Consider the following 23722-nt stretch of genomic DNA (forward strand, 5'->3'; position numbering starts at 1 on the left):
AGTAATGGAGGATTCGAAAGAAGGCCCCGCTCAGAATCCCCATCCAAAACACCTGTTGCGTCTGATGCTCATTTGAAACTGAAATCGTCCCATACTGCTGAATCTGCACTACGGTCACGTGGACAACCACCATCGTTGGAAGTAGAAGGCGTTGTATTACGGCCAGGAAGAGGGAGAGATCGGCAGGTGAAAGCTGTCGGTGACAACTATGCCAGAGAAAAACCAACGCTCTGTAGGGGCGATACCAGCAACTTATCAATACAAGTAGTGAACTTTGTAGCGGTAATAAAAGAAGCTCAAAGAGAAAAAAACCCGACTGGTCATGTACGTATCATTTACCCACGCCGAAGCGATACCCGGTCACCACAACGTACGTCCTCACACAGTCCCGAGAAAGCAGTCAGCGGCCCGGAGACAGACGAAGTAAGTCTAACATCGAGCCCGTCAACTCGAGAATCAGATTAGATGGTTGATTTGTTGGACAGCTTCGAGACGCTCGGGTCGTGTTCGGAAGAGACGACAGTATTTGAAAGATATGCATGTACTGACCTCATCCTCTACTCCTCTCTCACTGATCCAGCTTGCTCAAGGGTGACTTTGACTCTTTCAACTTGAGTAACTTCTCCAACACCACATCAACCTTGATCGTCTCTTCTCGTCCTTGAACTTCGTCATCTCTTTGACGTACATTGACTGCTTGAGCGGTAAGTTCATCTTGACCGACCACTTGTCTGTCAGCATAAATCTCTTTTTTGAAACTACCAGTTCGCCTTCTCAATGTTCTGGCGTGGCATATCGTACGAGTATGATATTGCAGAGTAGGCAAATTGATGAAGGAGGTGAGTTGTTGTGGAAACGAGCGAGGAGAGCATAAGGGACCAATTGCTTACCCATGATGAAATTCCACTGAGCGGTCTGAGCGTTCCTAATCTTCTTGTTCAATGTATTATCGGATAGATCCGCCTCGGCAAATAAACCTTTATCCCATAATGTCTGAGCCACCTTGTTTGCGTATTCTTTGAATGGCGCAGCGACGGGAATGACAACGACTTGTCGAGGTGATAGCCAGAAAGGCCTGAAAGTGAGCACTGAAATCTTCTCATGGTAGTATTTGACCCGCGTGACCATCGCGATCGCCAAATGTCTGCCAGAGGCTGCGTAGGGATGTTTCAAAAACTAGGTATTTCCTGGGGAACATAAAGTAGGTGAGTTGAAAGACTTTAAGGAAAGATATGGTCCAGTTGAACGAGGTGAATAGACCTACCATTTCCCCCCAAAGTGTTCCGCTGAGATCGCAAGGAAACGTTCGATAGAACCTAAGATCGCACGATGGATCATGACAGGTCTAGCAAACTGAGCTGTAGCTTCCTCTCCCGTCGCTGTGGCCGCATCAGATGTACGATATTTCAGATTGAATCTTTCAGGTAGGTTGAAGTCGAGCTGTCATAATGAGCACTTATCTTCTAGAAGTGAAAGAGACTAACCTGGATGGTTCCGCATTGCCATTCACGTCTCAGAGCGTCAGTCATTCGGAAATCAAGCTACGATCAGCTTGAGCTCTTGCATTTGCGCTATGTGCAGGAAACGGAACCCGGACCGCTGCTCAAGGAAAACAACATCAATGCGACACAGGGAAAGTGAGTAGTGAGTATGAGAACTCACTTTTGGACCGTAGAACGCAGCGTCCTCGTGATTGTACCCCCATTGTCCCGGCATTCGCTGTTCAAGTACCTCCGCAAGAGTCTTCTCTGCTCTCTCCCACACTTTGAGATCTCCAACCCATTTGCTAGGATTACGAGTAGACAAGCCAACTTTGAATTTGTAGCCAAAGGGAGCATAGACGGCCTCGAGGAAATCGAAAGCGGCTGCTATTTCTGATCCGACCTGGTCTACGGTGCAGAAAATATGCGCTATATGTCAGGTCGTTGATCTTACCAGTCTCTTCTCATTTTCCGCTACATCCTCGCGAGGATTAGCTTGGTAGAAGTCGGAGGGTAATGGTTAACGTCGGTAACGGGAAATGTGCGGTACGTAAAGGTGAATGATCAGTCGACGCTATAAGCAAACTCACCATCATCCTGAACGAACCTCCTCACTCTTGTCAACCCAGACAACGCCCCACTGGCTTCGTTCCGATGCAACACACCAAACTCTGCCAGACGCAATGGTAGCTCTTTGTAGCTTCGATCCCGAGAATCGAAGATCAAACAATGTCCGGGACAGTTCATTGGTTTGAGACCAAACGTATCGTCATCAATTTTGAGCTTGAACATATCCTCGGAATAATTTTGCCAATGACCCGACGTTTCCCAGAGTTTGGAGTTGAACATGTTAGGTGAGCCAACTTCGGAGAAGCCACGTTTATGATATTCGGCCTGTACGGTCAGCGATGGCCGTCATGTCTGGAGCGCCTAGATTGGTAAAAGAAGACCGGTGAAAGGAACGATGGCAGCGAGCATTGTTAAAACTATAGAGGCATGATATATTGGACTTGGTGAAACGCACCTTCATGAACGTAACCAGGGTATTCTGTATCCTCATGCCCATTGGCAAGAAAAAGGCACTTCCCGGACTCAAATCGTTGAACAGCCACAACTCTTGATCTTTACCAATCTTTCTATGATCACGCTTGGCCGCCTCCTCAAGCATCTTCTTGTACTCTGTCATTTGCTTTGAATCCGGGAATGACATGCCGTAGACACGTTGGAAGGAGTCATTTTTAGCGTCGCCGAGGAAGTAGGAGGAGGAGTTCTACTGGTTAATTCATATCTGTCATCTAGAGTACAATGCCATCAACGAGGCGAACTGCTGATCTATGTCAGGGTGCAACCAATGACCCACCTTTGTCACCGCTAAAGACTTGATGCGGCCCGTATGAGGAACATGGGGTCCAAGACACAAGTCAATCAGAGGTCCACAACGATAAACGGTCGTCCTTGTACCATCTGGTACCTTGTCATTGATGTAGTATTGCTTGTATTTGTTATACTATCTGTCAGCTCAATGAGATTGATGATATGAGAGGTGACTGACTTTGAACATCTCCAACAGAACCTCTTTTGGTAACTCCAGACGTTCAAAAGGTTGTTTCTCCTTGACAGCCAACCTCGCGACCTCTTCTATACCCTTGTAATCCTCGACTCCTATAGTTTTACCTCCTCCTAGCCCCATATCATAGAAGAAACCACCTTCTTCCAAAGGAGGTCCATAACCCAAACAACACCCATCGTACCTCCTCTCACACGCCTCTCCTAGAACATGGGCTGACGAGTGCCAAAATACTTGTCGAGCTTCATAATTGTTATCCGGTGAATCAAAGTCCAACAAGGCAAGGGTACATGAGGTTTCCAATGGTCGAGTGAGATCCCACAACTCCTGATTGTTCACTTTGGCAATGATGATCCGATCTGCCAAAGACGCAGAGATATCCTTGGCCACTTGTAAAGGCGTGGTCTCCCATGATGTCCCTTGAACCTGTTTGCCATCAGGCAGAGTGACGGTGATTGGTTCTCGTGGTTGTTCTGACATGATCAGTGGTGGATAAGACACATTCCACTAAGTAAACGCTCACCTGCAACCCATTTGTCATATTTAACCTTCCACTCGTCGTATATCTTGATACGCTCGGAGAAGTATTCGGGAGGAGGACTGAGCTCCAAAGGTCCGCCATCACCACCACCCGCCTTCTTGTCCTTTTTAGCCTTGGCGGGCTTCTCCTTGACGCCTTTCTCATCACTGGCATGCGGTTTGGTAGCACTGGCACCTGGTGTGACTGGTTCGAGACGTTCTGCTGCCTTGGGAGGCTGAGAGGTGGAAGATATGGGATGGGTGGCTGCTGTAGACATGGCTCGAGCGCGGAGGTTGAACAAAGGGGAGGAAGAGAGAAGAGCTGTCCGAGATGAGTGAGATGGTGTGGCGAGTACGACAAGCTTGTTGAGTGTGGAGAGCTGTGCTGTGAGATACTTGTGGATATGGGTGATGGTCATGAAAGCCCCTCAGAGGCGAGATGTTATATAGTATACCGAGTTGTAGCTTAGTTTCGTAGCCATCTTCAAAATTCGACTCATTCCATTAAGCGACTAGTTTCGATCCACGCCTATCAGTGCCCCTGTGATGCCCTCCGCGCGCCTATCTAGCTTCCTACCATAACCACTTGCCGAACCGTCTTTTCCGAAGTTGTCACATATCTTCAGGCGTCATGTCTGTCAGCATTGAGGAGGCTCAACCTGCTGCCCGAGTGGTCGTCATCGTTGGTCAAGGGTTAGTACATTTGTGAGCGACGGTGAGTGGCACTGACAGGCCAGAGGGATCCAGACCGACCTCGACCTCGACACGCTGGGTGACGACGAAGTAGCCGATGTCATACCGGACCTGTTGGCAGATTACTCGGCTGAGTGCAGAGATTGGACCCTCATAGCTGGCGAGCACTGGAGGAGGTCAAGATGGTCCAGAGCGGAGGATCTCTTGCAGAAAGGCATTCATTGTGAGCATGTCCGGGACCCCATCCCACGGCGGCTGACCGTCAGTCTTTACAGGCGGTGTTGGAAGACCTACAGATCATATGGCATTGGTCAACCTGCATGCTATGCTTGCGCATCTTCACCTAGCCCTCTCTCGGACTGCTCCAAAGGTCTCTTTGCCCCATGCCAGTCAGTCTCATCCTTCGTTGCGTCGATGGTTGGCTCACCGAGTCAGAATACGACAAATTACCTTCCAACGTCAAAGTCAAGGAAGATCACTTTACCGAGGCTGCCGCCAACTTGAACAAGGCTGATCAAGCTTTAATGGCATCTGGAGCGGGACCGGACGATGAGCCAATAGCTGTTCCTATGGGCAAAAGTCAGTGTTTCAAACCCCGACGCAACGTACATAGCTGATACAGTATAGTCATATTATATCTCGCAAGAGGACAACCGGGCACCGCACAGCCTATGGTCGAACGTCTTCTTCGACGACAACCCAATAATCTGGTGGCTCTGACCGCTCATGCTCGTCTGCAATTCGCTCGACGAGCTCACGAACAAGCTCTACAAACGTATCAAAAACTCCTTAGCTTGGATCCTGAGATGCGTCCCGATCCCAGAATCGGCATTGGACTTTGTCTATGGATGCTGGGTGACAAACAAAAAGCTAGGCTTGCTTGGGAACGAGCTCTGCAGCGAGTACGTGCCTGTTTTCTTACCTACATCTCAGCAATTGACGCTGAAGGATCCTTCATCATGGACGTGTATGCTGCTCACTGGATTTGCGGCACTCAACACGGCTCGAGAACCAGCGACGGCCGAAGACGACCGAGCCCAACTCATCGCGGAGGGTGTGGCATACGTCCAATCTGCTTTCAAGCTCAACAACAAAAATGCTGCCGCAGCACTGACCTTAGCCAGCGTATCCGGGCAAAACGGTCAAACGGCAGTAGCGTCCAAACTAGCAGAAAGAGCAATCCAGTATGCGGACAACAAACGACACGCTGTACTCGCCAATACCGAACGAGGAAGAATGGGTTTCATCATGCAAGATCTAGTAGATGCTACACCTTTCCTGACAGCTGCTCGTCAAGACGATGGAGGAGTACCCAATATTCTTGCTGATCTCACTCTGGCGCAAATCGCCATACAAGGAGGTGAGGTTTGTGCAAAGCTTTGCTGCGAGACTGACAAGTAGGAAATCTTCGAGAAGCTCTCAACTTCATGGACGGTCTCACTCCTAGACTAGTTGGTAAAGGTCCTATGGAATACGTGGTCATGCACGCCTCCCTCCTCGCTTATCCTCATCCTGGAATGTCGTCCGCCGAACTCGCCAGCAACCGGTCCAAAGCCCGAGCCATGCTCACTGAGCTACATTCGGTGATCCAGTCCGCTGAGACAGACGAGGACATGGCGAAAGTTCGACACATCGCCGACGACACGGATGTCTTTCTTGATCTCGCTAAGATGTGGCAGAAGGAAAGTCTGGAGAAGGCTATAGGAGCTTACCAGACTGCCGTGTCTGGTAGAGTCGAGACGATCGTCGACGAAGGAGGTGAGGTCGAAGTAGATCAGAGGGCTGTGAAAATGTCGAGCAATTTAGGGGCGCTATATCAATTGCAAGGGAACGCCGATACGGCTGAGAGGATGTACCAGGAAGCTTTGCAGAGATTGGGCAATGAAGCAGGGAAAGAAGCCGAGGAAATGAGGACTATATTGGCGTTCAACTTAGGAAGAGCGTATGAAGAGGCTGGAGAGACCACAAAGGCTTCACAGTGGTACAGAGACGTTCTGCGGCAACATCCCGAACATATGGAGTGTATGTCTTACCTTTTCGTGACTCCCTTGTCACCCCCTCGAAACCTCCCTTTCGAATTCGCTACATGTGGACCGATGCTGACATTCCAGCCAAAGTGCGACTGGCTTGTATTGCCGCTGCTGCCGGACGTAACTTTGATGCTCATACCCTCCTGAAAGAATGTCTCAAGTCGGACGAATCAAACATCACCCTCCGATCCACTTACACACACTTCCTCATCTCTCTTGGATCTCTCAAAGAAGCCCTCGCATTCACTTCTCAAACACTCAAACTCGAACGAGCAGACGTCTTCACTTACTGCGCTCTGGGATGGATCCACTTCACCCTAGGTCGAGAGGCCAAATCGACGTCCGAATTGGCAGAACGTACGAAACAATATCTCCGTTCTGCCGAAGCGTACGAACGTGCCTTGACACTGGATCCTGCTTGTGCTATGGCGGCTCAAGGTCTGGCGATAGCTTTGGCAGAGGATACATTGGCTCTGAAACCACTCGGTGCGGCAGTGGGGACGGCTGAAGAGATGAAAGCCCGTATGAGATTAGCTGGACAAGCATTGGGAGTGTTCAGTAGAATAGCGGATAGTATACAAGAAGGAAGCGTTCATGTCAATATCGGACATTCCTTCTTTGTTAGGGGAGAAGAGGATAAGGCTATACAGTCTGTGAGTTTTTGCCCTTTTCCAGTAATGTTATTTTCTCAGAAGACTGGATATCGGTATATAGCTGACTAGGAAGTACGAAGCTGCTGATAATCACCACAAAGGCAGAAACGTGCCGGTACTTCTGTATCTCGCAAGAGCGTGGTATGCTTATGCTAATCGGGAATCCAACTTTTCTGCCATGTCCAAAGCTTTGTCGTTCTGTCAACGTGTAAGTTTATTCGTCTTGACTTTTGTCGAGAACTGTGGGGTGAGGGGAAGTCGGCTGATGAATAGGCTATGCATATCCAACCTAACGATCGAGCCATATTATATAATATTGCTATGATACAACAGAAGGCGGCGGAGATGCTGTTTGGGCTTGAACCCAGTAAGAGGACTTTGGAAGAGCTTCATGTGGCATTACGGCAAGCTCAACAGGCTGCGAAGTGAGTCAACTTTGCTCATTGACATGTTTGCCAAGGTTCAAACTCGCTTCGGATCTATAAGTCATCCATGTCTCATCGTTCATTCTTGGCTTCACTCTCATCATCCCACCGGGGGACGTCTGCCAGACTACCCTCGACTGTTTGAGGAGTCCCGCTGAGACTTCTTGTATTTGACTGTTGAACTACTACTGACCACATAGCACCTTCCGAGCGCTTGCCGAAGACCGCGGCGCATTACCCTATGACCCCGATCTTGCCGATCAGCGTGCACGTTATGGTGACACTCTTCTTCGTCGTGCCCCCGATCAACTTTCACGACAAGAATCTTTCGAAGCGGAAGCTCAAGCCCGGGTTCAAGAAGCCCGTCGTATACGTGCAGAAGAACAAGCCCGTATACAAGCCGCAGAAGCGGCTCGTCGTGCCGAGATCGAAGCTAAAGCTGCTGAACTAGCCGAGCAACGACGTAAAGAGAGAGAAGAAGCTCACGCTTGGCAAGAAGAAATGAACGTTCGTGAGATGGAGGAAAGGGCCAAGAAAGCTGCAGCTGCTGATAAGAAGAAACGAAAGAAAGATAATGGTGATAGTGGTGATGAGGGTTTAGGGGGGAAGAAACGGAAAGGAAAGAAAGGTAGAAAAGTCAGGAGTAAGAGCGAGATCTTGAGTGATGAGGAAGATCTAGTTTATGAGAATAGGGATAATATGGAGGTTGATCAGGCTGGTAGTGAGGTTGAAGAAGAGGATTCAAAGGACAAAGCTAGAGGGGCTTTGGAAGCTTTGAGAGCGAAGAGAAAGAAGAAAGTCGAGGAAGAACCTAGAAGAGGGAAGAGCTTGTAAGTCCACTCAATGCTTCATCCGCTTCTTTTGTAATCATGGCTAATGAGGTAGTAAATCGAAAGAATACATCGAGGACTCTGAAGATGAAGAGGAAGGAGATGAAGAGAGGAAAGGGAGTGTTTCTATCAATGGCGTCACGGAGGGTGAACAAGATGAGAATGAAGAAGGTGATGGAGGTGAGACAGATCTTGGGGATCCTATGGGAGATGTTGAACTGGGTGAATTAGCTCAGGCAGTTGTAAAAGCAGGAGAGGAAGATTGAATAAAAAATGTCTGAAACATCATCAAATGAAAATCATATCCCAGTCTTCATCTGTGTGTTGTGTGAATGCAACTTATCAATCACAACGAACAGTATCACACTCATTCCATGCATTTCTCCATACTGTATAAACAAATCAATCAGAAGATATCTTCACTTGATAGAGTTAAAACTCATTCAAAGGATCTACAAAAGGCCAATCAGCCCCGCCAGGTGGATTCTGACTCGAGGTTGTATAAATACGACCTGATGGTTGGTATGTCATACTCGGTTGATTAACTTGACTTGGACCAAACCATTCTGGTGGAGGCGGAGGTTGTACATACATTACTTCGGAATTCATAGGTTGTGAAACTTGATAATACCTCTGAGTAGGGAAAGAAACCATATTACCGTTCGTAGGATATTGTGATGGTTGATATTGTTGGTATTCCACATTTCTCGGAACCTCCGGATGAGATATTTGACTATTGAAAGGGAAGGTTGATATTGGTGGATTCATCATTCTTCCTGTTCCTATTGAAGATGGTGCCGGAGTACCTTGATTAGAAGGAATAGTAGTATGTTGATTTCCTACTGGTACAGTATTTGTGGATATGGTTGATTGTCCATTGTTTGATATCCTCATGCTGGACAGCATTGAATCAAGTGCGGACGTACGTGATTCAACATCTTTGATAAGACATGCTAGTTCATCTAGACTTACACTTGGTTTTGAACTTGGTTCTGGTCCCTTCCTTGGTGGGTGAGGATTGGTCCTTGCTGGAACACGACTGTTGTTCATAGAGGGAATATGAGTAGTGTTCATTGAAGGGGGAGGTGGAATAGAAGGACGTTGATTCTGAGAATCTTGAGGTATATACGAGACCATTGATGGTTCCTTATGTTGATTACTTATATTTGATCGAGTTGGAGGTTGTCCTCTTGTCATTTTGGTAGATCTTCCAGGAGGTGGTACTCTTGTAATATTAGACTTTGTAACATGTCCTTGAGACTGTACAACAGAAGATTGTGTATTCAATGGGATTTTCGTATTTGCTCCAACACTAGACTTCCTAGGAACATTTTGTCCCTCTTGGATATTTCTGGGTTTTGTAGTTGTCGGACGTTGAGAAACGGATGAATTCAAATTCGTTTGAGGAATCGAAGACATTTGTGTCTGTATCTGTGTAGGTTCAACCCCATTTGTTTTATTTACTTGATATGAAGTCAATTTAGAAGTATCAATTGATCCAGAAGGCATAACAACACTTATTGTTCTCATTCTACCCTTGTCATCCCTCATTAAAACTCGATCAACTTCTATCAATCGTTCAAAATCTTCATCATCCTCATCAATCATGATAGTTCCAGCACTTGTGGTACTTTGGTAACTATCACTACTTTTTGAAGAATGTTCAATATTAATGGCTAATTTATTCAATTCTATCCATTGTTTTCCTTTTGATTCATGATTCAATAGACTTCCATGAACTGGGTCATCTGTTCTTGCTAATCTACCGAAAGCGATTAAATCATCAGGTAACGTTGCAGATAATGCAGATATGACTTGTTGATATGATTCAATGGAATCGACGTTGAATCGAAGTGAAGTACGTTCAACTTTACCGAATTCACGTGGAGAAGAAATGGTGAATTTGAGTCTGGTATGACGATGATATGAAGATGAGAAATCTTCATCTTGGTTTTGTATTTGAGTCATGGTTTCTTGTTGGTTCTGAGTACTAGTTTCTTCATTAGGAGGATCGGTCTCAGTTGGTGTTTGGGTTTCAGTTTGAACGGAAGGGGTTGACTTGATTTCGTCTGCAGGACTCTCTGCAATGGATTCAAGTGTTGTTGGTTGTTTTGTATCTCGAGCTTTGGAAGTAGCTGATCTCCTACGTGTCATCTTGATAGTTATTGTTTTTCTGTTGTCGTTATCGTTTTTCTCTTTATGATGATCTAGATAATATTATCTCTCTTGAATGATAGGATTTATGGATTTGATCAAATAATAAGCAGAATAAGTGATTCTATATAATTCAATTTATTGTCGAGAAGAAGGAAAAAAAGTGATGGATTGAGAAAAAGAAAGAAAAAAGAAAGAAGGAGACATGTTTATATAATCACTTGATGGGCCTTCTTTAATCTCAGATAAAGGGTGTTGAAAATGACTTGAAAACCTCTCATGTCCTACCTTTCCTTACATATTTAAATGAAGTCCGAATGTCTCTCTCGACATACATATCGAGGTCACCTCCACTTCGTTATGTCGCTTAGTCCGCAAGTTTGAACAAGCGGAGAAAACTGTCCGACCTGATCGGACGTTTCGACCTCTAACATTTTAGACTTCCTTTCTTTTCCTTTGAACTCATGAGGGCGTTTCACATGTCTTGGCCTTCTTTAATTGACGAAATGACGAGATTTCGATCAGATTCATTTCCCTTTGACGAAGTTGACATGAGAAAGGGGAAAGAGGGAGAAGATGATCGTTTCAGATGAAGAAAGGTTTTGTGGCCTTCCTAAGGGAATTTACGAGATTTGACTGGGGCTTCGACTTGATCACGTTAGATGGTGAGCTCGAATGATCTGATCGATGAAATATTGTGCAGCGTGCAGCGTGTGGTCTGAAATGCCAATGGAAAACATATCGATGTTGGACGTATATCATCCATGGTTAAGCGTACGAGTAATGTCAGATGATCAACTTCGATTCTCCGGTCAAGATGATCATGTCGTAACATACGTTGCATCAGTCACACCAAATTTCAATCATTAAAAATCAGTATCACACATCATTATTCCTAACTACGAGCCTCACATGAAGTCGTGCATCGACTGGGCCGACGGACGATTCGGTTCTCCGAACGCATTGAGTTGACGAGTGGTCGACGACGGGGCTTGTGCCGAAGTCCCGCGATCCCCCCGCGATCGGAAGGGAGCAGTCGGTTGGCCGTCCCAATTTGCTGAAGGAGGGTTTCGAGCGTTCATATCCGACCTTCTCGGCTGGTTGTATGATTGACTGGGATTTCCACCATATGGAAATGTCGCTGAGCTAGCCCCAAAAGGCTGCTCGTTTGACAGATCAGGAATCTCACCATAGACTGGTGGTAGCATACCAGATGGAACGTTCGGCGTTGGATATACAGGTCCAGTATCCTTCGAGATTTGCAGATTCTGAAAGTTATCAGAAACTTGTGATAAAGTCACAACACCTTGTGTTTGTCCTCCCACAAAAGGTTGGTAACCCCCTTGAGTGGGTCCAACATAATCATCATCATCATCCACAATTTCATACACTGGATCACCATCCGAATCCACATTGTATTTGACTTCCGTATCGTTGACCACTGGCAATAACTTTGCGTAGGCAGCCTCTGATTTAAGTTGTGAAGTCGTCGTTCGTACATGATCATCTTCCATATTCTCGCGGAGAATAGCAAATCCACTCAATTCTGAAGGACCGGCATATTGGAAAGCTTCCACGAGTTTGGCATAAGAATCAGGTTCTGATAATGTGAACTTCAGATCGGCTTGTTCGTAGATCTCGTCGTCGTCGTCGTCAGGAGTGAAAACACTCACTCGGATCTTGACAGGACGTTTCGGACGCGGATTTCCTGTTGATGACGGGGTTTCAACTTGAGATACATTGTTGTCATTTGTAGTGGTCAAAGGTAGGGGTTGGTTGTTCGCTTGGGTGTTGTCAACAGTAGAAGAGGGCGCGCCACCTGTACGAGAGAAATCGGCATTGCCATTGAAGGTGGTTCTGGTAAGACGAGTCATGTTGCTAGAAAATAAGTAGATCTACGCGTGTGATTCAGTGGGAATGGTGCTCAGTAGTTGATATGTCGGTGAAAGTTGTGGCGAAAAAGATATGTAAATGGGAGAAGAGAAGTGGACTTACTAATTTCCTTCACGATCACTTTATATGTCGTAGGATGGATGTAACTTGTTTCTGAATCTATCAAACAAAAAGAAGGAAAAATGATGACACGAATTGTGAAATTCTTCCATTCTTCCACTTGACAGATGACACACGACGTGACAGATTGCGGAGGGATGAAGTTTCGACTTTGATGTCAACGATCCGACATCCTTTCATCTTTTCTGACATTCAGGGAGGTTTGCGTGCTCACTTATCACGTATCGTTTGTTCACTATCCTCCTCCATGTTCGAAGACGTGTTGATCCGACCGAGAGATGACGACAGAGAGAAGGTGGATATGTTGCACGTTCCATCGTCTGTCTTGCGTGAAAGGACATGATGGCCTGTAGGGCAAATGAGAAGACTTGAAGTGAAACAAAATATTTACATACGGTAGTAACGACGACTGGGACCGTTGGGGAGTGCCGGGCTGTATCGGCTTGCCCTCGAGGTCTGACAAGTGCTTGATCTCTTATTGAGAGACAGTTGGAGGTGTTGGTGATAGCTGAACAACTGACCTGGGCAGTGGCTAGTGGCACCGAGTGACCCGTAGACGGTGTGAGAGGATCAACACCTAAGTTCTTACCGGTCTCACTCCTAACAGTCTGTCCGACTCATTGATTGTTTCTTGAGCATGATGATTATCTCTACTCGTCCCGTGAGCATTAAGATGTACTGTGTGCAAGTGTTGTCCGAGGTCAGTACGTGGTCATTAAAAAGATCAACATCCTAAGAAATCCTCTCGAGTTGTTATTGTTTGACGGAATCAAATTTCCCCTCTCACACTGCCAAAAATCGCGTCTCTCCACAAACGATAAACTCACCTTTGATCATATCGCAACCATAATGTCGATATGACAACTTCTTCCACACGTTCTCCCCTCTTACAGGGTTCTCTACCCCATCTTCCATCTCAGATATCTCGTTCAACACACCCTCCACATCGTCCAGGACAGCCATCCAACCTCGCTCCTTCTACACGTTCCCTCGCCCCTGCCTACTCGCCTCATCCCTCGGAACTTTATCCAGGACCAAAGAACCGTTTGTTCCTCTCGCTCCGATCCGGTATAGAGGGTGAGATCGATTGGGCTCTTCCTAGATTGGTATTGGCGAGCCATGAGCAGTTGGAAACTTTCAACCTTGCCGGATGGGTGGATTCGGTGGCTGCTTTGCAATATTGGCCAGAACGATGGGTTGAAATGTTGGAGAGAGAAGCGGCGTATGATCATCTCAAATCTCAACATCGTATCAACTCTCATCGTCAAAAACGAAGAAGGACCAGGCCGACAGCTTCGCACGACGAGGAACAATCTTCATTGGAGTTGAACGAGAAAGATGGTTACGAAGAAGTGATGAAGATGGGCGTGGTTGAAGATGAAGTTAAATATGAAAAAGCACTTGGGGCTATACCTGAATGGACCAAAGATCCCAAGATCTCTTTAAGAGCTTCCAACTCTTTACAAATCCTTCGAAATGCTTCTTTATCACCTAACAACGCCAATATAATTGCTCGTCAAACATTCCTTTCTTTCCTAGCTCGATTCTTTTCTCTACCATTCGACTTTATCCTATCTCTTTCCCTACGGGATCCTGAACCTATTCAACATATCCTCGTAATCTTAAACTCAATCTATCCTCATCTTCCAACTTCCGAACATATCTCAAAAGTCTTCAGTATCACCCTTCCTAGATTATTGATTGAAACTCGTGATCTTGCCTTGATTCAATGTCTTCTCCCCCTTCTCATCGTCTCACAAAACATGCCAGGTTTATCTCAACCACCGGAAAACTTCATATCCCATCTTCTAAGATTGTTAACTCTATCCCCGGTCAGACTATTGGAAATGGTGTTGGACCTTTTGATCTCCTTGACGGCAAATACCACCCATGCAAGGACAATATTGACCATGTCGGATTTCGCACAACATCTCAAAGTGTTGACGAGTTTGTTGGAATATGCTGCTAAACCTTATCAAGTGGGTTTTGAACCTCGTCAAGGGACCCAAGGTTTGTTGGTACGTAATCCTGCAGGAAGTGCTGCACAGGCGGATGAAGCTAGTAAGAGAAGGGCTATGGATAGGGAACAAGCACAGAAAATAATGTTGACTCAAGGTGGTAAAGGAGTGGATGTAGAAGTGGGTGATAAACCTGTTATTTTGTCAAATATCACAAAGGCTAGGTTGTATGCGATGAGGGAACCGATAAGGAGTATACAATGGTGAGTAAAGATTCTTTCACCTCCGACCTTTACTACATCGTTACCCCACTCGCTCAAGCGTACATCTTCTGTTGTGTCTCAGCCTTTGGAGTGTTACACCATTCGACAGGGAGATGGAGAACCTGGCTTCCGGAGGACACTTGTCATCATGTTTTGTCGTGGGAAATGTGTCGAGTCAAGTTGGCAATTGCTCATGTCAGGATGCACGAAATATTCGTTTACTCCTCCATTGCTCACTTACCCCAAGTGACCTTCTGGCACGCCTACCGAGAATTCTTCGCCAGTCCCGCTGCGGTGGAACAGATGTTATCTGCCAGCGAAGTCATCAAAAATGTAACCATCGCTTTTCCAGGTGCCAGCGCTCGTGTATGGACGGATGCGACTGGGAGTCAAAAATTTGTCATTGCAGGGATTGGGTTCCGTAAAGGTAGTGGTGGGTTGTCTCTCCTTTTGCTTTCCTCGACTCCTTCCTCATCTTTACTCCTCCTGGAAACTGGTCATTTTATCTTGTTACCCTTCCTCCCCCCCCTTTCTCCCCGGGGCCGCGACTAGCCTTCTTGAATATGGAATGAGCGAGAATGCTGATGTCAGACGAAGAAGATCGTTTTTCATGTCTATGGCGTTCATGTCCACGTTTAGTCCATCCCACCAACCCAACTCAACTTTTTGAACATCTCATTTCTCATCTCCCTTCATCTTCCACATCAACATCATGTGAATGGGCTACATGTTCTTATTCCCCATGTACCATTTCTCATCTCACAACTCATCTCCCAATCCCTTCATCTACACTAATCCCAGAATATCTCTCGATTCATCCTTCCGACTCGAACCTCACTCTGGCCTCTTCCAAAATAACTGACCGTCCCATTCCTCCACCTCCTAAAACTCATCGATTAATCTTCACAGCTCAAGTGACTCCTATTGATTCACGTCGATTACCAACAGGAGTAGCTTTTCTCACTTCGTTAATCATCCGGAATCTCGCTCGTGCTTTGAGATCAGATATGTTAGCTGCTAGTCCTGATGTTCAAGAAGAAAAACGAAAACATTTACAAGAAGAAAGATTTGGTTTACCGATGCCTGAATTTGTTGCGAAATTGGAAGAAGAGGAGGAAGCTGCTGAGAAGAGGGAAGAGGATGAGATGTTGAATGAAAAACAGAGGGAAAGGGCGAAAAGAGGTTTTGAGTTGGTAGAAGGGAAAATAGGGGATGTGATAATGGGTAATATGGTGGGGTTGGGTCAGTATTTGAGTGAAGCTTGGGGATGGTAGGAGGAGGTTTTATGGGGAGATGGGTATTATTTTTGGGCGGATGAATGGTTTACTGTGTATCTTGAGAGATTGGCTTTCCAACGAGTGTTCTTAAGGTCCAGTCTGTGCTAAAGATGGAAGCGCGTTCCAGTAGATCGCATGATCAACACTTGAGTGAGATGTAGTACATAGCAAAGAATGGTAAAGGCTTCTGCCAAGATCATTCACTGAGAGTAACCTCAGGTGCTGGAGCGCAGTCCTTGAAACAACAAGTTGAATAATAATGATAAAGAGTCATAAGTGCAAGAAGGAGTGTACAAATTGGTGCTCGGACGAGTAACTGTTGGAGTATCGACCAGCACCTTGACTGCTCCCCAGAGTCTGAGTATCTACAACGGCAAACATCGAACGAGCTGAGACAACATAATAAACATACACGTGTTGACAGAATTGTGTGAATATCAAATGAGCAACCAAATGATTTCAAATCGTTGATCACAACAGGGTGGTCAGTAAGAACCAATTAGTAAGTTACGCAAATGCTAAGCGTGGTGAAATGATGGAACGAACGGACATGGCACGGTAACATCGACCGGCTAAGTAAATAAAAAGCAAATCGAAAGTAAAAACGAGACCTCTCCCTCCTGCCTCTCCCCTTCTCCCCCTGAAATTCCCCGATAGATAAACAACGCGTCGAACGACAAACAACGTCAACTCAACGCCTAAGTGCGTTCTCCACGGAGACGACGGGCGAGGTGAAGATCCTTGGGTTGGATGGTTACTCGTTTAGCGTGGATAGCAGCCAAGTTGGTGTCTTCGAACTGAGATGTCAGCGATGGTCTAAGATGTTTCTCATCCCCTCGCCTTGGCTTGGTCTCTCCTCAAAGCGACAGCCCCTTTTCAGAAAGAGGGGGAAGTGACGACGACGTAAAGAAGGTTGGGGCAGTAGATTTGGATGAGTGAAGGGGAGGGGGAAGAAGAGGAGGGGTAGACTCACGAGAGAGACGAGGTAAGCTTCAGAAGCTTCCTGAAGAGCCATCACTGCGGAAGATTGGAATCGGAGATCAGTCTTGAAATCCTGAGCGATCTCACGGACGAGACGCTGGAAAGGGAGCTTTCGGATAAGAAGCTCGGTGGATCTATCATGAGCTCTTTGGTTTATGAGAAAGGTAGAGTTAACTTACTTCTGGTATCGCCTGATTTCACGGAGAGCGACGGTACCGGGTCTGTACCTGTGAGGTTTCTTGACACCTCCAGTAGAGGTGGCGGTAGCGCTTTTACGGGCGGCTTTGGTGGCGACTGATTGGTTAGTGATTTGATTTGATTCGTTACTTTCATTCCTCACGAAGGCTGCTCCAACTCTTATTTCATTCTGACGGCCAACAAAAGCAAGATTACTCCTGCGATCATGATGGTGAACATCACAGAAGGGATTTGAGACGTCTTCCATAACACATGAATGAATGAATAGATGATGATGATGGTGAGTGGAAGGGTGCGATAGATAACAAATCATGTAAGACAAAACTCACGTTGCTTCCTGGGTGCTTTCCCACCAGTGGATTTCCTTGCGGTTTGCTTAGTACGAGCCATCTTGAACTAAAAATGTATTTGTTGATTTGGGAAAAATCGAGAGATAGAATAGATAAACTTGTAGGATGAAGAAGAAGAGTCTACAGAGAGGTAGTTATAAATCCTATTCGAATGAATTAGTCGTTCCCTGATCCCTTAGAACTAAAAGACATGTTTGTGACGTCGAGGGAGGTTCCGTCACACGTCAGAAGTATGGTCACGTGAATGATGTGATCCGGCGTTACCGGCGTTTAGGAAGGTGATCTTCCTTAACAGTAGCATTCTTCCGTTGGTTGGTGTGCGAGTTTCCAAGCTCCGAAGTTTTTTAGTGCCGAATGCCGAATGTCGGGAAAAGGAGAGGAAGTGTTAGTGGCTCAGGTCATCCGGGGATGAGAGTTGGAAGATGAGGGGATGATTGAGGAAGAAAGGTGATCGACGCGACTGATTTTCCTTCGGAAACGTTTCGATTTCAGGTTACAGATTTGGTTTTGTTTGGAATGGGTTCCAAGCTCTCAATGACTGATGGACACATAATGCATACGGTGTAACGATCAATCTGTGTAACATACATAAACAGAAGTAAAGACCTTGGAATGAGTGAAGGTACCGTGATACATACACATATGTGGCGCAAGAGCCGTGTGGCGGTATATCAAGTAAGGTATTGCCCCTGTAGGAGGGAACGAATCCAGAACAACGAGTGAACACTACCGCCGTTTATATACCTCGACTACTTTCGAGATAGTTAGGTAGTGCAGGAGTCAAGTGGTATATCAGGGATTATGGCTCGGGACTGAAGATGATGTATAAATCGTCCGAGTAGAAAGAAGGTAATTTCATCCTGATACTTGGTCATCCTTACCCTGTTGCATGTTGCATGTTGTCCATACGACGTCGACATCCCAAACCTGATATCCCCGAAGTTTCATTACCACAGCTGATAATTTGTATAGTCTAGGTATGGGGATCCAATTATCGATGGGTATCATTTAAGTTGTTCACTTGATGAGAACGGAATATGGACGAGAAACGTTGATTTCCTCCCTTCTTTTCATCTGACGGATCCCACAATATTGTCCGATCTACACGTAGACTCTTGAGTTGTCATAAGAAGTAAGAAGACAATTACATCATCTCCCTTCCCAGCACTTGACTTGAGTTTCTATGGATCAAGTTTGAAGATTGCACGATATACGATTTTCCATCAAGAACAATTGACAGAAATTCGATTTTCCATAGTTAACAAAGAACTCTCAATGGTCATTTACGTCACATGCATTTTTTCTCAGATACATAGAACATGAAACCTGTTTCTAGACTACTAAACATATCAGAATCTAGATGCATACACTCTCCGGGTTGACGATGAATATGTAAGGCCTGATGAAATTCCATTTTCCAATAAATATCACCTAACTCTCAACAGTCATCTACATCACATGCATTTTTTCTCACATACATAGAACATGAAACCCGTTTCTAGACTACTAAAAATATCAGAATCTAGATACATACACTTCCCGGATTGACGATGAATATGTAAGCCCTTGTCGACTCGAGAGACGAAGAAGAAATCATTGACATTCTTATTGAAGTCCTTCTCTATTGTCCGGATGTCTTACCGAGGGAACTATGTAACTGTCAGAGGTTTGTGTCACGTAAAATTCGGAATGGGGTTTATAAAACTCATTTGATTCCCATGTTCGGGTAAAGAATATGAAAGACTTTCCGATTCTATGTGGTTGTATCGTTATTCGACCGAGGTTGAAGACAGGGTGTTCTTGATTTGTAGGAGAGTCTCTACTCCGCTCATACGTAAGTTCCGAATTCCGAGTTCCAAGTTTGTATTACGTCAGTTCTCATAGTTGTATTCCTCAAATGCTAGATTTCATTTACTGCTTTCAACATCGATGACGGGCCACGGTCAACGATGAATGTAGCATGTAGCATGGACATTGCATGATGATGACACGTATAGATCCAAGTTGTGAAAGTTACCTTCCGTACATGCCTCACACACTACTCCCATGACATCGAACTGAGATATTCCAGTAATGCTAATGGTTCAACGTCAGAAGTATGATACCACGGGAATGATATGGAGATGCATTGCAGGAACGCGTCATGGTGATACAGATTACGAGAATTGCCAATGAAAATACAACAATGATCACTATCCAAATCGCGATAAAGCTCCCGTCTCCTTACTCGCAGAACGTTTCTTAGATTCTTCCACTTGTTTTTGAGCTGCGACCTTTGCGCGCATCGCAAGCTGTTCGTCAGATTACGGTACGGTATTACATCTCAAAACAGGAGAGAGATCTCAAATCATACAGGGAAATCAGATTGTCGTATGGTATGTCAAATCCTCAGACGGGGTCCATCTCCATGTGTACAAGGAGGGATTGGCAGGAAATAGAAGAGAGGAAGGAAAATGAGAAGAAACAGAACTTACAAGAGAAGGATCAATGACATTCTTTCGTTTCTTGGCCAAGTATCGTTTCATACTTCCTCCTTTACCCCTATTCGTAAGTTCCATATCACTGTATCTGTCTTTATACTGATGAAAATGTTCAAGTATCCTACTGTCTAGGAAAGAAACGAAAGAACAGCGCTCGATCGAGACTGGTAAACTGATGAGACAGAGGAACAGGAGAGGATTTGACACCGCGCAGAGATGAAGGTCGAAGATCGGTCGAAGTGCAACTCTACTCACCTCATTTTCTTCTTCTTCCTTTCTTTCCCTTCACTCCCACTTCCTCCACCTTCTTCCCCATCATCCTCATCTTCCATCTCATCATCTTCCTCCACTTGACCCTCGTCCTCATCCGCTTTCCCTTCCAACTTCAACCTCTCTCTCCTACTCAACTGTCTGAAACTTCTCGCTTCCCTTTCCGCAAAAGTACCCTTCTTCTCATCCCTCACTTTACCCAAAAACTCCGTGTCAAGAGTGATCAATTCCGGTCTTATCTTTTCCAAAACACCTCTCACTTCTCTCTCCCTTCTTCTGGTGTATGTCTCAAACACGTCCGCCTCGGCAGAATCAAAGTTTGGTTCTCCAGCTCCTGGAACCAAAAGACTAGAAACCCCTTTCTGATGACCCACCACGAGTACATCGTCAAAAGGACAGAACCTCACAGAATTGGCTGTGAGAGAAGGAAGAGGAAGGGTGAGATAAGGTCTGTTTCCTTCCGCTATCACATCTCTAAATGTTGTTACACCTGATTTCCCACCTACCGCTAAGACTCCTCTATCGGAATATGATAAAGAAGTGGGGGAGTTGTGCATTTTCCAAGATCGGACTTGTTTTCCCCACATTCTAGCATCCCATAATTTGACTTCACCATCAAGACCGGATGTGGAGATGTATCGACCTGCCGATGAAGCAGAGGGATCGACAGCTATGGATGTTATTGGACCACGGTGGGCAAGAAGTTTGACATGAGGAGTGGTAAGATTGGGGGACCAGAGGGTCATGGTACCGTTGGAATGACCGAGGTGAATGATAGCGCTTTGACGGTTTTGTGTAATGGAAGGTGGAGAACCGAGACGAGTGGAAATTTGAGTGAGAAGGATTCCGGTGGAGGTGTCGTGATATTTGAGGTAGCCCGCGTGGCCCTGGTTGTCAATCAAGTCACAATTCCCTCCTCTTACACCACCGATGCCAGTGCAAGACATCATCCTGGTCACAACGATCTCGACGAGCTCCTCGGGTATGAATAGAGAGAGCGCAAGGATGGTGAGGCTTACGAAAGGGGAGCAGGGCGTAAGACAGACCACTCACGACGGAGACCAACAGATAATGATACGGTAAAAACTCCAAATGAGTCGGATCAGTATGTTGTTTCAACTTGCTACATATTCAGCAAGTCCAACATGATTTTTCGCGAGGACACTCACTGTACTTCCACTCCATCTTGATCGTAGATATATACATACTTCCTCTGAGCCACAGCATAAAACGCTTCGGAATGTAAGAACCTTCCATCAGCCTCGACCTATCACAAAATATGGACGTCACACAAAGCAAGTTGATGCAAAACTTACTTGATGTCTCTGACGGACTCTCGCAATTGTATCTCCGAATGAAGTTTACCACTCTGCCAGTCGAATGTGGCCACATGTCCGAGACTAGAAGCTATAGCCAGATGTCTGTAATGAGCTGGGTTCTCATGACGTATCGAGCGGTCAGACATGGCTGATCTCACAGCCATAATTTTATGATGATGTAAAACACCAATAAAATCTGAAGGGCAGGAGTTACGAGCTTAACCATGAATGGCTTGTGTGGTCCACACTGCGTAACAATTTCTGCAGATAGCGCATACCCGAGTGATGTGTGAGTGTGAATGTGAATGTAGGGAGAGAAATCAAGCGTACCTCCCATTCCTGGTATAATCCACCTTATACTCTCCCATTCCCTCCAATTTCAAGTCCCATCGTTTTCTACCACTTTGTACCCCTACCTCCTGAACGATCTCTCCTTGTCCAACCCTCCAAGTCCTCTCACCTTCCTCTTCATCAACCTCTATACCTCCCGCTCCTCCAGCAAGAGGGGCGTTTATCCATTCATCTACTTCTTGTCTCTCTTTCCTGGCGACTTTAGCAGAAAGATCTTGTTTGTACACCCTTGCACGTAGCTTTTTGTCGGGGATACGGGCTATATGAGGTGGGACGGCAGCATTGGGGGTCGCTTTCTTCACGGATTCTTTTCTAGATTGATGAGAGTGATCAGTGATGTTCGATCTGGAAGAGGCATTTGCCGATCTTTGTGGGTTGGAAGATGCGGTGGGAGGAGGATCACTGTCTAGGGATAGATGTAAGGAAGAAGGGAGTTGAGTGCGGGGTAAGATGGAATGTAAAGAAGCGTCTACCTCATGATTGTTTGATCGTTTTTGATGTGCTTGTTTGTGGGATGATTTGCTGGAGCTAGGAAGGGAAGAAGAAATGAGCCGGTCCATCGTTGTGAGACTATAGGTGGAGAGGATTGAAAGGGTGAATTGGGAGGAAGCAACTTTTCGAGAGAAGATGACGTGGATATATCGCTGTCCAAGTCACGTGATTAAATCCCCCTTACAAAGTCTTCGTAAACGTCATCGTAGCTTGACAATGACTATGAATACACATGGAGTAATCCGACGTGTGTGCAACTCATGGATTCACACCAACGAGAGGGTGTATGCAGAATGCAACCTGTTACTTGGCTCTTCAAGGACCAAAGAAGTATCATTGTGCAACTTCTCTCGAGATCGGTGAGGGGGGTTTCGACCTTCAATCGCTGATGTTACGCTGGCCGCTTGACGGTGGTCAGTACGTGAAGGCTGACCATGAACAAATGCCAGCCCGACGAAGACTCATGTCATAGATCGCATTGTTGGCAGAGCATGGCAATCAGATTAAGTTAAAACCGAAGAATGCATCGAACACGATGTCATAAGAAGAGTAGCGAAAACGAAGGTACAAAGAGCACATTTACGAAACCACATCCCCAAACTCCTACCGAACGCTTTGCCCCACTTAAACCTCTTGAGACGCTTTGCCTTTCTTGCCGGTGGCAGTCTAAACATCAGCAATGATCAAATCGATCAGATATTGAAAGCTCACCTTGGAAGGGAGGAGCTCGGGGCTGATGTAAGGCAAGACACCACCTTGAGAGATGGTTACCTGTCCGAGAAGCCTGTTGAGCTCTTCGTCATTACGGACGGCGAGTTGGAGGTGACGAGGGATGATACGAGTCTTTTTGTTGTCACGAGCGGCGTTACCGGCGAGTTCAAGAATTTCAGCAGCGAGGTCTGACGTCTTAGCATTTGTGAAGTATAGAGCAAAAGGAGTCGACTCACACTCGAGGACAGCAGCGAGGTAAACGGGGGCACCGGCACCGACACGTTGGGCGTAGTTGCCGCGCTTCAATTTACGGTGGATACGACCGACTGGGACTGAGACGTAAGTATCGATTCTTCCTACGGTAACGGGCTTCGAGATACGAGAGTCGAAGGCGAGAGCAGGGTAGGAGGTAGAAAGGGGTAGGGCGGGAGACAGAAGTCGAAACTCACATTGAAGACCAGCCTTGGAAGAACGAGAAGTGGACTTGGAGTCAGAGGTTTTACCTTTGCCGCCTGAAGACATTGTGAAGATTTGGTGGTTGGTTGTTGGTTGGAAGTTGTTAGAATAAAGTCGTGAGAGTGAAAAGAACTTGAATGGGTGGGATGAAGTGGATGAACCGATTTAAGTATTAAGGGATTGTGATAGGTATCGCTTGGATGAAAGAGATATGCTACGTTGTAAACACCCAGGGTAGAGAGCAAGGACAA

The 23722-nt window shown here is 46.0% G+C and overlaps 8 protein-coding genes across 8 annotated transcripts; 2 read left to right on the forward strand and 6 right to left on the reverse strand.

The window, feature by feature from the left end:
- Positions 1-568: 568 nt before the first annotated feature.
- On the reverse strand, positions 569-3845 carry TREMEDRAFT_30035 (uncharacterized protein; the record flags this gene model as incomplete). Its single annotated transcript, XM_007003823.1, has 10 exons — positions 569-726; positions 891-1075; positions 1265-1440; positions 1485-1541; positions 1663-1910; positions 2072-2375; positions 2506-2751; positions 2842-2988; positions 3034-3521; positions 3572-3845. 10 exons carry the CDS (start codon positions 3843-3845, stop codon positions 569-571), a joined length of 2283 nt encoding a protein of 760 aa, XP_007003885.1.
- Positions 3846-4198: 353 nt separating this feature from the next.
- TREMEDRAFT_68569 (uncharacterized protein) lies at positions 4199-8464 on the forward strand (the record flags this gene model as incomplete). Its single annotated transcript, XM_007004258.1, has 12 exons — positions 4199-4272; positions 4305-4483; positions 4527-4649; positions 4696-4839; positions 4888-5162; positions 5209-5620; positions 5662-6282; positions 6372-6943; positions 7017-7151; positions 7217-7368; positions 7569-8198; positions 8254-8464. 12 exons carry the CDS (start codon positions 4199-4201, stop codon positions 8462-8464), a joined length of 3528 nt encoding a protein of 1175 aa, XP_007004320.1.
- Positions 8465-8980: 516 nt separating this feature from the next.
- On the reverse strand, positions 8981-10352 carry TREMEDRAFT_62008 (uncharacterized protein; the record flags this gene model as incomplete). Its single annotated transcript, XM_007004186.1, has 2 exons — positions 8981-9037; positions 9171-10352. The coding sequence occupies 2 exons, from the start codon at positions 10350-10352 to the stop codon at positions 8981-8983; spliced, it is 1239 nt and encodes a 412-aa protein (XP_007004248.1).
- Positions 10353-11260: 908 nt separating this feature from the next.
- On the reverse strand, positions 11261-12226 carry TREMEDRAFT_62009 (uncharacterized protein; the record flags this gene model as incomplete). The annotated part of the gene is made up of 1 exon (XM_007004187.1): positions 11261-12226. The coding sequence occupies one exon, from the start codon at positions 12224-12226 to the stop codon at positions 11261-11263; it is 966 nt and encodes a 321-aa protein (XP_007004249.1).
- A 990-nt stretch (positions 12227-13216) lies between these two features.
- TREMEDRAFT_38872 (uncharacterized protein) lies at positions 13217-15897 on the forward strand. The gene is made up of 4 exons (XM_007003902.1): positions 13217-13613; positions 13704-14586; positions 14787-15019; positions 15178-15897. The coding sequence occupies exons 1-4, from the start codon at positions 13223-13225 to the stop codon at positions 15858-15860; spliced, it is 2190 nt and encodes a 729-aa protein (XP_007003964.1). The 5' UTR covers positions 13217-13222; the 3' UTR covers positions 15861-15897.
- A 500-nt stretch (positions 15898-16397) lies between these two features.
- Positions 16398-17526, reverse strand: TREMEDRAFT_43829 (uncharacterized protein). Its single transcript, XM_007003952.1, has 4 exons — positions 17372-17526; positions 17024-17138; positions 16837-16978; positions 16398-16660 (listed from the first exon to the last, which is right to left on the reverse strand). Exons 1-4 carry the CDS (start codon positions 17430-17432, stop codon positions 16562-16564), a joined length of 417 nt encoding a protein of 138 aa, XP_007004014.1. The 5' UTR covers positions 17433-17526; the 3' UTR covers positions 16398-16561.
- Positions 17527-19584: 2058 nt separating this feature from the next.
- TREMEDRAFT_29850 (uncharacterized protein) lies at positions 19585-22372 on the reverse strand (the record flags this gene model as incomplete). The annotated part of the gene is made up of 7 exons (XM_007003800.1): positions 19585-19683; positions 19867-19933; positions 20128-21029; positions 21196-21265; positions 21312-21392; positions 21459-21563; positions 21792-22372. 7 exons carry the CDS (start codon positions 22370-22372, stop codon positions 19585-19587), a joined length of 1905 nt encoding a protein of 634 aa, XP_007003862.1.
- Positions 22373-22802: 430 nt separating this feature from the next.
- TREMEDRAFT_43832 (uncharacterized protein) lies at positions 22803-23695 on the reverse strand. Its single transcript, XM_007003953.1, has 4 exons — positions 23465-23695; positions 23252-23347; positions 23016-23203; positions 22803-22970 (listed from the first exon to the last, which is right to left on the reverse strand). The coding sequence occupies exons 1-4, from the start codon at positions 23535-23537 to the stop codon at positions 22929-22931; spliced, it is 399 nt and encodes a 132-aa protein (XP_007004015.1). The 5' UTR covers positions 23538-23695; the 3' UTR covers positions 22803-22928.
- Positions 23696-23722: the final 27 nt, after the last annotated feature.

The sequence above is a fragment of the Tremella mesenterica genome, assembly GCF_000271645.1.
Source record: "Tremella mesenterica DSM 1558 unplaced genomic scaffold TREMEscaffold_4, whole genome shotgun sequence".
Lineage (NCBI taxonomy): Eukaryota > Fungi > Basidiomycota > Tremellomycetes > Tremellales > Tremellaceae > Tremella > Tremella mesenterica.

Excerpts from the sequence above, each read along its gene's own strand:
- TREMEDRAFT_38872 (XM_007003902.1), top strand. The coding sequence starts at position 13,223 with ATGACAACTTCTTCCACACGTTCTCCCCTCTTACAGGGTTCTCTACCC. Across the intron at positions 13,614-13,703 it reads TCATCTCAAATCTCAACATC|ATGGTTACGAAGAAGTGATG; the intron begins GTATCAACTCTC and ends TGAACGAGAAAG. Across the intron at positions 14,587-14,786 it reads CCGATAAGGAGTATACAATG|GATGCACGAAATATTCGTTT; the intron begins GTGAGTAAAGAT and ends TGCTCATGTCAG.
- TREMEDRAFT_43829 (XM_007003952.1), bottom strand. The coding sequence starts at position 17,432 with ATGGCTCGTACTAAGCAAACCGCAAGGAAATCCACTGGTGGGAAAGCA. Across the intron at positions 16,979-17,023 it reads GAAATCAGGCGATACCAGAA|ATCCACCGAGCTTCTTATCC; the intron begins GTAAGTTAACTC and ends AGCTCATGATAG. Across the intron at positions 16,661-16,836 it reads AAGCTTACCTCGTCTCTCTC|TTCGAAGACACCAACTTGGC; the intron begins GTGAGTCTACCC and ends CTGACATCTCAG.
- TREMEDRAFT_43832 (XM_007003953.1), bottom strand. The coding sequence starts at position 23,537 with ATGTCTTCAGGCGGCAAAGGTAAAACCTCTGACTCCAAGTCCACTTCT. Across the intron at positions 23,204-23,251 it reads CCTCGCTGCTGTCCTCGAGT|ACCTCGCTGCTGAAATTCTT; the intron begins GTGAGTCGACTC and ends CTAAGACGTCAG. Across the intron at positions 22,971-23,015 it reads CCGAGCTCCTCCCTTCCAAG|ACTGCCACCGGCAAGAAAGG; the intron begins GTGAGCTTTCAA and ends GCTGATGTTTAG.